General features: G+C 36.1%; 1 protein-coding gene across 2 annotated transcripts; it reads right to left on the reverse strand.

The window, feature by feature from the left end:
* Window positions 1–7,676: 7,676 nt before the first annotated feature.
* Window positions 7,677–9,276, reverse strand: LOC148846596 (transcription factor MYB114-like). Of its 2 annotated transcripts, none has more exons than XM_088956251.1 (3): window positions 9,000–9,276; window positions 8,797–8,926; window positions 7,677–8,377 (listed from the first exon to the last, which is right to left on the reverse strand). In XM_088956251.1, the coding sequence occupies exons 1-3, from the start codon at window positions 9,115–9,117 to the stop codon at window positions 7,978–7,980; spliced, it is 648 nt and encodes a 215-aa protein (XP_088812377.1). In that variant the 5' UTR covers window positions 9,118–9,276; the 3' UTR covers window positions 7,677–7,977. The 2 variants fall into 2 exon arrangements, with proteins under 2 accessions (XP_088812377.1, XP_088812378.1); XM_088956252.1 differs by having other exon boundaries at window positions 8,797–8,898; window positions 9,000–9,233.
* Between the last annotated feature and the right edge of the window lie 7,153 nt (window positions 9,277–16,429).

A 16,429-nucleotide genomic window follows, 5' to 3' on the forward strand; every position in this document is an offset into this window, starting at 1 on the left:
GAAATTGGGAATTGTAAGAAGATGGAGGGCTGTGTCGTGCCACTTGGTCACTCTCCTTAAAACTATATTTGCCCCCTATGGTGCATCCAGGTGATCACAAACCGGTTGCCAAGATAAAACAGCCCACAGGCCACTGATAGGTGTGCACTTGCTTACTAGACCTCCGCGAACCACAGAAGATTGATGCTCAGATTTCTCAAAGAAAACAAGAATGTCGAAAATGGTGTGTGTATAGTGGGTTGGCCAACACTGTTCTTATACAAACACAAGGAGGAAGAAGTGACACAAAAAAAAAGAAAAAGTTTTAATTGAAATTAAATTCAAAATTGGAAATACTCAATTTAAAAAAGAAAATGTGTAATTCGATTAGACAAAAAAGATTCGGTGCATCGCACCCGCGCCCGTGCCCCAGCCCGGCTCGGCATGTACGTATGAAAAGTACCATAAACCCCCCTCACATGCATGGAATATATAAAGTCCTCTACTCCTATGGGTCCCTACCCATTGAGGGAGCAAAACTACAAATATACTCCACTTCCACTCCTTTCCCAAGCAATGTGAGACAATGAGCCATTCAAGGGTGGGAAGAGGAAAGGAGAAAAAACAAGAGAGGGAGGAGAGAGATTCTTGTAAATTTGAATCTCCTTCCAACAATTCCCAACAAGATTCAAAATTACAAGAAGATCGAACAGTCTGAGCATCGCAATGAGAAAAGTATTCATGGTGATGTCTTTTGGACTTCAATCAACACTTAGGTATGACAGGCTACGTTATAGAGTACAGGTGGAATCAAACTCCTTCAACCTTTCCTCCTTATCGTAACAAGCTAACCGGCCAACCAACTCAACTCACCAGTTTTTTAGCCGTTCTTTTGTTTTGGAACATTTTGGCCTTGTTCCCCTCTTGGAATCATAAGTGTTTTGGAGAATCAACCTTAGATCTCTCTTAGAAGTGGCAATACTTCACACTCACTTAGGTCAGTTATTAGTGTGCATTGCTCACACTATTCCTAACTGATTAAGAGCCTTATGCTCAACCTCCTCAATTTGCAGTGAGCACTATCTTACCTCGGCATCTGAAATGGGCACAAATGATCGTGCTTTCCCAAGTCATCTAGTGATTTGTTTTTACCCATTCAACCTAATTCCAGGGATCTCCTTTCACATAGGTTGGGTGTCCATCACTAATGACTTTGTAATGGGCTTCAGCCCCATTACTACCAATGCCTCATAAACCACCTTAGAAGTTTGTGGTTTGGTTAACGAATTTGCAAGGTTCCTTTTAGACCTTACAAAATCCAAAGCGATTGTACCTTCGTTGAGGTATTGTCTTACCAGGTTATACTTTAAGCGGATGTGCCTTCTTTTACCATTGTACGTCTAGTTCTTGGCTCTGGCTATTGCTACTTGACTATCACAATGGAGAGATATGGGCGGAACTGGTTGCGGCCAAAGTGGTATATCTGCCAGCAAGTTCCTTAGCCACTCTGCCTCGAACCCCACCAATTATAGTGCAATGAACTCGACCTCCATTATTGATGTTGTATTGCATGATTGCTTTGCCGATTTCTACGATACTGCTCATCCACCTTGAGTTAACACATATCCACTGGTGGAAGTATTATCCTTTGAATCTGAAGTCCAATTCGCATCAGTAAAGCCTTCTAAAATAGGAGGAAAACATGAGTAATGTAAACCAAAGTTTATGGTTCCTTTTAAATATTTTAATAATTAAAGTTTTCCAATGTTCATTTCCGGGATTATTAGTATGCTAACTTAATTTTCCTACAGCTATAGTTATGTCTGGTCTTATACAGTTCATTAAGTAAGATACAGATCCAATTATACTTGTATACTCCTTTTGTGAAACATGTTCTCCTACATGTTTTTTAAGTGAATACTACAGTCAAGATGTATTTTAACCAGTTTACAATCATTGTGTCCAAATTTCCTAAGAATACTCTCTAAATAATGTGATTGGGAGAGAATAAAGCTTCCTTGTTCTTTATGGATTTTAATCCCCAAGATTACATTAACCTCACCTAAGTCCTTGGTATCAATTTTGGACATTAGAAATTGTTTTATTTCTTTTACTACCTCTAGACTAGTTCCCATTATTAGCATATCAAGATATAGACAGATCATGAATCCTGTATTATTTTCAAAATTGCTATAGACACATCTATCAGAGTCACTTCTACTATATCCATTAGTTACTAACACATTATCAAAATTTTCATGCCATTGTTTGGGAGCTTGTTTTAAGTCATACAAAGACTTAATTAATTTACATACTTTATTTTCTTGTCCTGTCATTATAAAGCCTTCAGGTTGCCTAATGTAAATTTCTTCCTCTAATTCCCCATTTAAGAAAGTTATTTTCACATCCATTTGATGAACTACCAGCTCGTAAATGGATGCTATAGCGAACAAAACCCTAATTGTTGTTAATCTTGCAACTAGGGAGTAAATGTCAAAGAAGTCTACGTTTTTCTTTTGTCTGAACCCCTAAGTAACTAATTTGGCATTGAATTTGTCTATTGTGCCATCTGATTTAGTTTTTTCTTAAAGATCCACTTACAATCTAGTGCCTTAGTTCTAGGTGAAAGATTTACAAGTTCCCAAGTGTGATTAGTAACTAAAGAGTCTATTTCACTTTTTATGGTTTCTTTCCAAAAAAACTATATCAGGTGAAGTTACAGCTTCTTAATAGGTTACTGGGTTCTTGTCCACTAGAAATGTGAACATTCCGTCACCCAAGTTTGTTTCTCTTTTTTGTCTTTTATTTCTCCTTAAGTCTGAGTCTTGCCTAAGTGAAGTACTGATTACTTGAGCACTCACTTGTTCTTGGTTTCTAACTTGGTTTTGGGAAAGTTCCCTATTTAATGTTTCTTTTCTCTAAAGGAAGATGTGTTCAAAGAACTTTGCATCTCGATACTCTATTATTGTGTTATTTTTGACAATATTTTCAATTATTTTAATTACAAAGAACCGACAAGCCGCACAATTTTGTGCATAGCCAACGAACACATAGTCACAGGTTTTTAGTCATAATTTCTTTCTTTTAGTTTTAGGTATTCCAACATTTGCTAGGCAGCTCCAAACTTTTAGGTAGTTCAGACTAGGTTTTCTGTTGTGCCAAAGTTCAAAGGGGTCTGTCCTTTCTTCTTAGGTGGTATTCTATTATATAAGTGACAAGCTGTTAGGATTGCTTCTCCCCACAAATTCAGAGGTGTACTTGAACTAATTAGCATTGCATTCATCATTTCTTTTAGTGTTCTATTAAGACTTTCTACAACTTCATTAGATTCAGGTTGATAGGGAGTTATGGTTTCATGTATGATTCTATTTTCTTCAAAGAATTTTCTAATAGTTTGTCCATCATACTTAGTTCCTCTATCTGTTCTAACTCTTTTTATTTTCTTTCTTAACTGGTTTTCTACTTCAGTTTTGTAGTTTATAAAAGCTTGATCAGCATCATCTTTTGATCTAAGTAGAACTACTCTTGCATATCTAGAGAAGTCATTTGTAAAAGCTATATAGTATCTTTTTCCTCCTCTAACTTCATGAAATTTAAGGTCTCCTAAATCACTATGCATAAGTTGTAATAGTTTAGTTTCTCTTTGTATACTTTTACGAGGTTTCTTAGTAAATTTTTCATCTACACATATTTGACACTTTTCATTTGTAAAATTAATAGGAACATTCAAAACTCCTAATTTACATAGTTGTTTTAAATAAAGAGCATTACGATGTCTTAGTCTAGCATGCCAAATATCAAAAGATTCAACAATATAAGCAGAAGAAGAAGTTGTTTTATTCATAATAATATCAGAGATGTTTAGTACAAATAATCCACCAGTATTGTATTATTTTCCAATATTTTTAGTCAACACGGCCTTGTCTGCTTCAAATGTGAGTTTCAATCCTACTTTGTTGAGGAGTGCTCTCGATACCAAGTTCTATAGGATCTCTGGCACATGCAATACATCATTTAGCATTAGGATTTTTTTTTTAAGTCAGTTTTAGGAGCACCTTTCCTTTGCCGATGACCTTCAAAGTTTGTGAATTTCCCATGAAGAGTTTCTCTCCTTCAGGCTGAGTTGTATACTCATAGAAGGAATTGTGGTCCCCACTTATGTGCTTGGTAGCACCAGTGTCTAGTACCCACTCCTTCGACTTATCAATTAAGTTTACCTCAGTTACCACTGCTGCAATAACATCCTTAGTCAAATTGACTTTCGATTTACCAGAATCCTTCTTCTTTTGGTACTAGCAGTCCTTCTTGTAATGTCCGAGTTAGCCATATGCATAGAAATTTCCTTTCTTTGTTTCTTGAATTTCTAATCAATTTTCACATTCAAGTTCTTTTTTAATTTTGTAGTCTTTTCCTCCACCAGATTGGTTTTGGAAAACTGGTCATCATCTTTTTTTCTGTTCTTTAATTCAATCTTAATTTGGACCACTACTTGGTCCAAAGTAGTGTCATTCCTCTTGTGCTTCATACTAGTCTTGAAATCATTCCATGTATGTGGCAGTTTCTCTATGAGAGAACTAGCAATGAATTCATCTGGCAATACCATGCCTTCCTTTGTTAGTTCCCCCACAAGAACCTGGAACTCATCTATTTGAGCAGACACATCCATGTCTTCTTTCATGGTAAAGTGCAGGAAGTTGGCAATTACATATTTCTTATTCCCAGCATTTTCTAGAGCATACTTAGTGTCCGATGCATTCTAGATTTCATAGGCATAATTGTAAGAAGAATAAACATTGTACAGTTTATTGGACAAGCAGTTAAGGATATGATTGGTGTAGAGGTGGCCAGTTGTAGCCCAATGTTTTGCAACAATAGAGTAGGTTGGTTCCTTCATGTTTGATGGGTTAGCTCGGTCAAAGCAAAGGCTACCCCTAATTGTTCTAAGGCAAACAACAGGCGTTGTCTCCAACACTTGTAGTTGATTCCATTGAATGATTCAATCTTAAAGAAATCGGGAACTGTTGACAGTATCCGGTTTCTCATGAAGGGGTTAGAAGTGATAGGTTCCATAAATACGGTTTTAAGATTGTTGTAATAATAGTAAAGAGAGTAGATGGAACTTATCGTTACTCGCTTTCCAAACCGAAGTTGTAGTGGTGTGAAGATGTTACAGGAACTCGAAACTGGGAATTGCAGGAAGATGGAGGGCTAAGTCATGCCACTTGGTCAATCTCCTTAAAACCGTATTTGCCCCCTATGGTGCAGCTGGATGATCGCAAACTAGTTACCAAGATAAAATAGCCCACAGGCCACTGGTAGGCGTGCACTCGTTTATCAGACCTTTGCGAACCACAAAAAATTGATGCTCAGATTTCTCAAAGAAAACAAAATGTCGAAAATGATGTGTGTATACTAGGTTGGCCAGCACTCTTCTTATAGAGTGCTCTCAGACCCGAATGGACACAGATGTGTCCTTTTAGACAAGAGACTCTTCAGAACAGTGCACCTGTTCGAAGAGACACAAGGAGGAAGAAGACACACAAAAAAGAAAACATTTTAATTTGAAATGAAATTCGAAATTAAAATCAAAATTAAAAAGACTCAATTTAAAAAAGAAAATGTATATTTCGGTTAGAGCAAAAAGATTACACGCACCTGCCCTTGGCTACTCGCGCATGTGAAAGGCATCCCCAACCCCCCCCCCCTTCCCCCCACATGCATGGAATATATATAGTCCTCTCCTCTTATGGATCCCTACCCATAGAAGGAGCAAAACTACAAATATACTCTACTTCCACTCCTCTCCCATACAATATGAGACAAGGAGTCATTCAAGGGTGGGAAGAGGAAATGACAAAAAATAAGAAAATGAGGAGAGAGATTATTGTAAATTTGAATCTCCATCCAACATGTTTTCATATATATTTTTTGTGAATTCAATTATGATGCATTCATTAATATTAGTTGCACGTTGAATTCAGATCTCAACCAATCATGTTAACCTATGCTTAAACATTCAGTTGTTCACATTTTGCAATTAACAAGATTTACTTACCATCACATTCAACTAATCAGGTCTTTTGCACATTGAAACAAACAGACCATAGATTTGCCATCTTTTGTACATATTTTTCCGGATCTGAAAATTGTAAAGTTTATATTATAACAGGCTAAGCAATGAGGGAGCCTGGGATTTTTTTTTTTTTTTTTTGGGTGGGTGGGTGGGTGGGGAGGGGGGAGGAGGGAGTGGGGAGTCATATAGCTTTTTTTGGCTTACGGTAATGATCAAGATGTTATATTAAAACATTATATTATATAGATTTACAGCATAAACAACACAAGTAGGGAGTAGAGTGAGAAGAAAAAACTTTCGGTCCTTTTAAATTGTATGTACAATCACTTTCAGCGATGGATGATGAATACACGTCTCCTTGCTTTTGTCAAAACTTTTGAATCTGGAATTAGGTGGTTTTAAATCCACTATGAAAAGGTGATTGTATAAATAATTTAAATTTAATAGGAGCCAAAGTTCTCTCGTGTGAGAGAGGAGGGCACTCACGGGATTACCTTTCCTTTGATCTGCCTTATTGTTGACAAAAATAAGACAATGAAAGAGGGAGTAGAGGAGGTAAGGTTTGGAGAGAAATGGAGTGAGAGGGTTAGGGAGTTAAGTACTTAAGTGGAGGAGGGTATAATAAAAGAGTGGGAGTTAGAGAGCAGTCTTGAGTCTTGACAATTTTAATGGGACTTTCATCTTTTGGACGGCCAAGGACCCGCTTTATTAGGTGGGGGAAGGTTGATTCCATCCGTGTGGTCAGGCTTTGCATATAAAAGATTGAAGGTTTGGTGGGAAGCTTGCTCCATTTCTCTCATAAGTCAATCATTTGGATTACTTCATCCTAGATCTTTTGCCTCTTCAGGCTTAGATGCACAGGCAGTAGCAGTCCAGGAACTAAGATACTTCAAAAAAGATTCATTTTGGATCTATTGAGGGCATGCATGTTTGGGACTGCTTAAAAATAATTGTTTATTGGAAATAAGTGCTTATTTGGGTGGAGATCACACCATTAAGCACTAATTAGTGTTTGGGAAATAAGCCTGAAATAAGTGTTTATTTTAAAAATAAGGGCTTATTTTCTAAGTCCAAATTTCCAGCTTTTTTTTTTTTTAAGTTCTCATACAATAAGCACTTACTCAATTTTTTTTCTCTCATAATTGTCCTCAGTGAATTTTTAGAACTCCAATTATAACCCTTTTACGAAGGCACTCTTATAAAAGTAATTTTATGAAAATTACTTTTTTGAAAGTAAAGTATTTTCATGAAAACTTTTATGAACGTACTTTTATGAAAGCACTTTTGTAAAAACACTTTTACAAAAGCGCTTTTATGAATGTACTTTTATGAAAGTATTTTTACGAAGGTACTTTTATGAAAGTACTTTTATAAAAGTACTTTTATCAGAGCACTTTTATAAAAGTACCTTTTACGAAAGCACTTTTACGAAAGTACTTTTATAAAAGCACTTTTATGTAAGTGATTTTATAAAAGAACTTTTATAAAAGTATTTTACAGAAATACTTTTATCAAAGTACAGTTACGAAATCACTTTTGTAAAAGTACTTTTATAAAAACACTTCTATCAAAGTGCTTTTATTCATTCACATTGGATTGGATAGTTTGAAAGTTCGAAAGAAAATGAAGGACAAAAGAGTCACAATTACTTATTTAAATGCCTACTGGAGAAAAATATCACCAAACACCCAATATAAAATAAGTGTTTATTTTTTAAAATAAACACATGCCAAATACAAATAAGTGTTTATTTGAATAAACACTTATTTTTAATATAAACACTCCCAAACATGGCCTAATTCCTTTTATATGGAGTAACACGACAGGCAGGAATGTTTAAAGCGTATAACCAATGGCATATTTATCATCATAGAGAAAACACGAAATTAAGGAAAGAAGCCAATATTGAAGACAAAGCTGATGAATTATTCTCTTAACAAACTCCATATTTCCCTGTCTTGAACTAATTCTTCAAAACCTACTAAAAAGTCTTCATTATTCATAGCCATCTCTTTATCTTCAGCACTTGATTTTGTTTCCATTTCCTCTCCCTCTAGCAAAAGCCTCTTCCAAAAGGTTAATGTCTCTTCTTCTCCATATTCTTCTTCATCCACTTGTCTCTGGTGATCCCCGCCGGTAGAGTCTGAGACACCCGTCGTCCACTCCGATGAATTTGCAGCGGAGGTTTGAGGGCCAGCCAGTTGGGTTGTCAAGTTCGATGGCAGCAGTTGCTCCGACTTGAGTTTCTTGCTCAAGTGCGAATTCCAGTAGTTCTTAACGTCGTTCGCTGTTCTTCCAGGAATTCTAGCTGCAATTAGCGACCATCTGACACATATACACACACGATGTTAAATTCAAGCTGCAGTGAAAAACAAACACACCGAGGTTTGCAATTAATTCGATACATCACATCAGATGATTTTTTATTTGAAATGGTGGCTGTTCAGAATTCACCACTGGGTTCGCTGAACTGTTCCGACACCATAATGTTTTATCAAATTCTAACCACATAAATATTAATTGAGAGAGAGAGAGAAGATATCTTTTTTCTTCCAACCGTGTGAAGAAGAAGCCGACAAATGAAAGGAAGCATTTAGCTCAACAATTATTGATCAGTACTCCTTAACAGAGGAGATAAGAAATAATATAAGAACAAGCGAAAGACAGTGCTCTTCATCAGTTTTCCGAATTTCATCGAACTATGTCAATCTGAGAAAAAGAAAAAGAAGCTCAAAATTAATTACCTGTTGCCCAAGAGCTTATGGAGTCTGATTATGAGGTCAATCTCATCAACTGCGAAGTTACCACGCTTAATGTTGGGACGAAGATAGTTCAACCATCTTAACCTGCAACTCTTACGACAGCGATCGAGACCTGCAACATAGCAAAAACCATTAACCTTCATTCATTCTGGGAACTAAACATTGCTTTGGTCGATCCAACTTGCCTGCTCTTGCTGGGATGTGCTTCCACTTTCCTTCTCCATATATCTCTACACATCTTTTGAGCAATTTATCTTCTTCTTCAGTCCAGCAACCTTTCCTATAATTTTTCATCCTACCCATAATCGATCGATCTGGCTCTCACACTCTCACACTCACATAACCTTTTAATTTTCTACTCTCGACTCTTTGAGTTCATCAGTTTCAATGTATATTGGCCTTTGAGTTTACCCACGTGCCTTGAGCCTAAAATGACAAACCTTTTCCTATTTTCTATTACTCAATTATATGATGTGGGGACGCTTTTTAATTTATTATTATTTGATCAACAACAACTCTTCTTTCTTTGAACCCATCTACCAGTCCTATACGAGAGCGGATTAGCTGGAGACAGAAACATACACACCCGGCTGAATTACCTACCACGGTTTAACACGCCAGTGTTCAATATAGCTGGGTCACAGTGAGCACTGGCGTATTCAACTGTGAAAGGTAATTCAGCCGGGTGTGTATGATTTTGTCTCCAGTTCGTCCGGATTGGTCCTATACATGTTATGTTAGAGATTGTCTCTCTCTCGCTATTTCTAAGAAAAACAAGCATTTTCATCGTTTTCGAACTGCCATTGACCTGGACGGTCAGACCGTTTGGCCCAGAAACCGTCCAGACAACCGATTTGGTTTTATCAAAACCCAGAATTTGATTAAAAACCATTGAAAAAATCAACAAACAGTTGACCCGGATGGTTGAACCATCGACCTATCGACCCATTCAATGGTTTTGATCGTATTTTTTATTGTTTTTATTATTTTTTTATTATTTTTAATTTTACTGTCAGAATGGACTATCCGTTTAAACCGGACGATCAGACCATTATCCCAAAAACCAGTGACCAGAACGATTCCATTTCCGAATTGTTTTATAAAACGTTGATTTCCAAGAGGATATATAGCAAAGGGAAAGGCCATTTGTACGTCACAGTTTGACATGTTTAAACCAAACAAGTTAGGAGTCAAGAGAGGAGAAGTATGTGCTTAGAAATTTCTTCTCTATTATAAATGGTTTTGTGCATCACATGAAAATAAATAAATAAATAAATAAAGCTCCTTTGTCTATTGGTACTCATGAAAGGTTGCTTTGCTATGTATTATATCTTATAAAACAACTTCCGTTAAGGACCAAAGACTTACTTTTAAGATAGGGGATTACAGGATCGTGGACTTGGACAATACAGTTTGATGTGTGCTTTTCAATGAATTCCAAGATTGTTAAATTCAATTACTGATAGCTTAAGGCCGGGGTGCTTAGAAGTGCTTAGAAGTGCTTTCTATAAGTGCATCCCCTCATGTACCATGGTTTCCTCTTTCATTTGTTGTTATATTGGGTCTTATAGTAAATGAGGATATCTGAAAGTTAGTTGTTTGGGTAACCGATACCCAATTGCTAGGTGGGTAAACAACTTATTCATGTAATTGTTGAAGCCGATTAGACTTGTTTATGGGCCGGGTAGCCCAACGGCCTGGCCCGGTCCCCAGACGGACTTGGGTATGTTTTCTAGCCAGCGGGCTTGACCTCGGGCCTAAAAGCCCAATTCGATTACTTTTTGGGCCGAGCTTGAGATTTGTCAAAAAATCCCAGCCCAAGCCCGACCCATGAACAGGTCTAAAGTCAATAAGCTCTCTCTCCCTCTCACCTCTCTCTTTAGTCAGGTAACTAGTAGCATACAAGAATGATGGAAGCTAAGTTCCCAAACAAGTTTTACTTGGAAAACACTTGCCTGGGTACCCAGACAATTAAAAACAAACGAGGCCTTAATACAAGTTAATTTGTCATGTTATCAATATCTTGTAAGAAAATTCATGAATTTTTCTTTTTTTCCTTTTCATTATTTTCTTTTCTTTTTTTTTCAGTAAGCCATATGCAATTCATTCAACAATTCCTATTCGTTGGGCCATTCCCATGCCCCCGGATAGGGATGTCAGTAGTCCAGTTTTGAGTTGAACCAAACCCTATCTAAATCAAAATCAATTTGGATGGATTAGACAGACCAATAAGACATTGAATTGGACCAGTCTAGGCTTAATGGCCCAAAGTATTTATTGGATTGGATTGGATTAGACCTAGTCCATCTATAAAGGATTTATATTGAATTGGGTAATTGGATTGAACCAATATCTGGTCCATAGATAAAAGATAAGAATACAGGTGCCAAAGGACCAATCCGAACTTGGGAAAAAGCATTCATCGGATTGGATTTTACTGTTGTCAATGCCTTTTATGAAGGTCTCTGTGTGTGGTTTCTTAGTTCAATTTGCAGCCATGTATGCATCGAAGTTGACCTACTGTTGGTGGATTCTCCCTAACCTATCAAGACTGTTAAAATGGAATTCAAATCAGCCCTCCACGAGATTGTCCCCTATAACATCCCACAATATATCCCCACCATATATTGGAAACATCTCCTGATGATAATCTTATGGGGGCATGGTTTGGTGTCGCCAAAGTGCAATGCCTTTCATGGGCAATGCAAATTACGAAGTGGCTGTTGGAACGGTGGGACTTTATACTGATGGAAATCGTAGTCAACATTGATGTTTGCAGGAAGGTTCTATCCCACCTTCCCTCTAGTTCAATACATCTTTTTGTCCCTACATCAGCTAACAATGCTCATATTAGCTAAGCATCGTCAGACGTGGTCCACTGTTCCTACCTTCCGGTTTTCAAAACCGGATCGGACCGGATGGTCAGACTGGAAAAATCAGGAATCAATCATCTGATTGGTTCTGTTTTTCCCAAAAATCGGATTTTGTTTTAAAACTGTTGATTTTGGTTAGTAAACCGTTAAATCGGACGATTAATTGTTCGAATCATTTGTATGATTTTGACCGTTTTTTATTATTTTAAAGTTTTTTTATTTTTCTATCAAAACGGGCCAAACATTTGATTTGAATGATAAGACCGTTCGCCCCGGTAACCGAACCCTGACCGGTTCAGTCACCATCGATTTTAAAAACCATGAGCTGTACAATACTTACAGTCCCATCATACGACATAGACGCAATCTCACACATGTTGAAAACCAGTGAATAGGAGTTTAGGACCACCATTTAATTGGGTACAGAGGGTATGGCCCAATAGGAGCCTAATGGGTACCAATGGGAGATCCCCATTAAAATCAGCTTTATGCAGTAAATTTGAAACCACAGATTTATGGATCTTGAGCACAATCAGAAGAATATGACCAATGCATCCGCCCATATCATTTCCTCTCTCGCTATGAATGGAGTAAAGATGGGGATGATTTTTTTCTACTCTAATGAGGATAGAGAAATTTATATCTCTATTGGTTGAGATGAGGCCAGGATGGAGAGAGTACTCCTCGCTTCATAGACTCATCAATCCCCATCCTGTTGCCATTCCTATGCCCATAAGCAAATCTTGTAAATTAGGCCTCCAAGTCAATAAAGTTGTACCAATAAACAAATCATTGTAAAGAAACCAAGATTGGAAGGGGAACAAATACAAATATGTACAATGCAAATACATATAAAATACACAGATTTGTACTCTACATATTTGTATTTGTACTCTTTCCAAATTGAGCCATAACAGAAGATATCAACTTATGTGGTTTGACCTTTTGCCTATGTTGACAGGCCAGATAGGAGGGTTCTTTACTATGAAAAATATGAGAAATAATAGATATTTGTTGTGGTTTATACCCCAAGAAAATCCTTAGGCTATGTTTGGTTGCAATGCAAATAAATTTACATTGATGTAAAACTGTGGTAGTGCAAATTATTTGAGTATAAATTCTGACCTATTTTTGTATCAGATTTATCCTTTTTTTTAATGTATTAAAAATGAAGTATATTAAGACATGAAGGATAATAAAGTAAAACCAGTAACTAAATTAAATAAGAATTTGCATTTTTTTCATTTAAACTCCCATACATTCATTTGTACTAGTGCAAATAAAATTGCACTGCAACCAAACACAGTCTTAATCTCTGTACACATTCTCTTTTTCCTCAAACCTGACAAACCCTTATAAAGGAAAAACACTATTTTTCAAAGACCACCATCTTTCTATCAAATTCTCTCTCCTCTAAAAGGATCTACCTCTTTTTCCCCAAAGAGACTCTTTTCTCATAGAAGAGGCATTTTTCCAGATACAAAAGAAAGAAACCTTTTACATACTAGTTTAGTTGTCAATGGAACTAACTTGTATGCAACAACTTTCACATCTATCTATTGGACTGTAAAAACCATAATAATGATTCTCAAGTGGTTAGAACCTAAAAGTCATGTTTTCTTTAGGCTGTGTTTGGTTGCAATACAAATAAATTTGTATTGATGCAAAATTATGGCAGTGTAAATGGTTTAAGTGTAAATTCTGACTTATTTTTGTTTTAAATTTTAACTTATTTTGTTTGATTGTAGTACAAATGAAGTGAATTAAGACATGAACCAGAATAAAATAAAACCCTAAATAAAATTAAACAAGAATTTGCATTTTTTTTCATTTGCACTCTATGTATTTATACTAATACAAATAAAATTGCATTACAACCAAATGCAGCCTTAAAGAAAGGAAGAGTTGATTAATAATTAAAAGAAGGGGGCATGGAACTTACCCTTGGTTTAAAGTCATGTAACCAAATTATTATTTTGTTATTTATTTAAATATAACATGTAACGCATAACCGAGTCTGTTTTTAAAACTTGTGTTTAAATTGCATTAAAGTAATTAAGAAATGACGGTTTAGGTCAGGGTTAGAATTTTTAAGTCCTTTGGGAATTGATGTCGATTGATGGGCGGGCATTGATGTATAAAATATGATTTTGTGACAGGTTGAAAAGAATTTAGAAACATGAATTGACACATAACAGACTATGGCCGCGTGGCATCGTTTTCACATTTTGCATTTACGGATCCACATGACTTGACTGGCGCAAAACGAATTTGGATTGCCTACTTTTTTGAGTCACAGACGAAAAAAAGACTATCTCACTCTCTTCTCATTGTTTTCTTTCTTTTTCATTTTTTTCTTGTATAATTATATCTCCATTTTTCATGTATTTTAGGTGAGATTTTTAGATTAAGCTGTATGAATTATTTCAAGCTCAAAAGAGAATGCATAAAAGACCTTTGACATCAATCATAATAAGTGATCCATTTTTAAGTTGAAGGGATAAGGGTATATGGATTATGAATTGAAGTAGTAAAAATGATTTATGTGCTAATAATTTAAAAATAGATATGAGAAAACAGAATGATGAAACAAGATCGAATTACACAAAAGCAATTAATATGGTTAGAGTTTTAATTACTTTTGGGAGAATGACGGTTCAGTCTAGGGTGAGAATTTTTAGGCCCAAAGTACAATTGGAGTGGGTGTCAGCTCGGAATTGATGCTAATTCACGGGCGGCCATTGGTGTGTAGAGTGGGGGGTTTTGACACTTTGAATGTTTATAGCTCTGCTGTAGAAATCAGAAATATGCATTGGACCTGTTCGTACTCCGTTTTGTTTTTTGTTTCGTTTTGTCCTCTCAGTTCTGTTTGTCTGATGTAGAAATCTGAATTGGATACAGCTATTGTACCCGATTTGTTAATGTGGCGATGATGGGTTTTTTGTTTTCCATTTTGTTCTTTCAGTTCTGTTTGTTTGCTTTGCAAATCTGAATTGGATACAAGTTTTGTACCTGGTTCATTTGTGATTAATTAAGATTTACACTTCTGCTTTGCTACAAAAACTTCCACCTTTTTGTCTCATTTGCAATCATTGGCTTCCATCTAACTTGATTGCATCCATCTTCCCCTCACCTTGTAATTAAATTTACACCACCTTCCTAATCTCTTTCAGATAAGCTAGGGATTACATCATTTTATCTCCTCCATTGTTTAAAGTATTAATACACCTAAGGGGGTGTTCTTTTTTTGGATTTTGAGATAAAGGAAAGTTGGTCAATGGGATTTTGGTTCCCATTGACCAAGAATCTCATGTTCTTTTTTCAGATTTACGTGGGGACTAGAGAAAGTGTATTTTCCTGAGTATCATTTACCAGGGTAAGTCATACCCATCTCCTAGGTGGGTAAATAACTTTCTCACCTAGGGGGAAGTTGTCAACACTTGAAATGGACAAAAATGCCCCTTTTAATAATGGATTTTTATGGCTAAAATGGTCATTACCTTATTTACATGAGAAATTAAAGAACATGGGTAAATGCACTTACCTGGATAAGTAAGTGTTTCCTAGGAAAAACTTACTTAGGTAGCTGCATTTACTCGGATAAATAACTCACTGAAAAACGAACAGGGCCCAAATGTATCAATAGGGGTGTATCAATACTTTTAAACCATGCATGCATTCTTTATTTTTATTATTTTTTTCAAAAAACCATTTTTATAGATATTTATATATTATTTAATAAATAAAATAAAGAATTTTCTAAAAACCCATTTAAATAGATATATCAGAACCCTCACAATACGATCAGATATGGGAGTGTATCATACAAATAGTTTGAACCTTGCTCCTATCTTATTCCTCTCAAAGCAATAATAACCTTCCTCTTACTTCCATTCTCTTTTACAAATGTGGGCACCACGACATTTACTTCTTAGTAACAAACAAGACAACCAAATCAAAAGCAAAAGCAAACTGAAGTTTGCAATCAGCTCATTTAGGTATTGGGCCCAAATAGGGATGATCATGAGTTGGGACGGGATCATCCCTATAGCATCAAGACCTTCTCGAGCCCGACTACGCCCATATCTCGGTCCGGGCTCGCCCCGACATCTAGTGGTGATACTCTGTCCGGGGGTTTACTCAATCTCCTGGCATTGGCTTCCATAAGACTCTCTCTAGTCGTTAAACAAATTGTAAGACAGTGAATTTATACAATTACATCAACCTGACCAACCCAAAATAAATCCGGATCAAACCGGTTAAACCAATTATATGCTAACTATTTACAAATTTACAAATAATTTGAGAATTAGGACCTTTTTAGAATGATAATATTTAAGAACATTCTAGAATGATAACTAAGAACATATGCATTAATTAAATATATGCATAATAGTAAAATTGGCAAAAAACAAACAATAAGAAGATTCTGAAAAAATGAAGACCCAAAACACTATAAATAGGGCACGATACTCACATGGGGACCCGTTAATAACCTATTGGCAATACTCATTAATATTGCAACCATTCTACCAAGTCTGGATCTAATAGGCACAACATAGGAAGAACATTCAATGAGAATTTTATAAATATTTCAAAATCTTTTTTAAGGATAGATTGGAGGTATTTCAAGGGACAGGTGTCAAAAAAAAACTAAAATTACTCATTTAATGTGCTTATAATGGCGTGCCTACCTGATCCAGACTCCATTCTAACCCATTATGGAGGAGAGAGAACCCAGA

The sequence above is a fragment of the Nelumbo lutea genome, chromosome 7 (assembly GCF_056320005.1).
Source record: "Nelumbo lutea isolate HS-2025 chromosome 7, American lotus-T2T, whole genome shotgun sequence".
NCBI classification, from domain to species: domain Eukaryota; kingdom Viridiplantae; phylum Streptophyta; class Magnoliopsida; order Proteales; family Nelumbonaceae; genus Nelumbo; species Nelumbo lutea.

Excerpts from the sequence above, each read along its gene's own strand:
- LOC148846596 (XM_088956251.1), bottom strand. The coding sequence starts at position 9,117 with ATGGGTAGGATGAAAAATTATAGGAAAGGTTGCTGGACTGAAGAAGAA. Across the intron at positions 8,927-8,999 it reads GCACATCCCAGCAAGAGCAG|GTCTCGATCGCTGTCGTAAG; the intron begins GCAAGTTGGATC and ends GCTATGTTGCAG. Across the intron at positions 8,378-8,796 it reads CATAAGCTCTTGGGCAACAG|ATGGTCGCTAATTGCAGCTA; the intron begins GTAATTAATTTT and ends TATATGTGTCAG.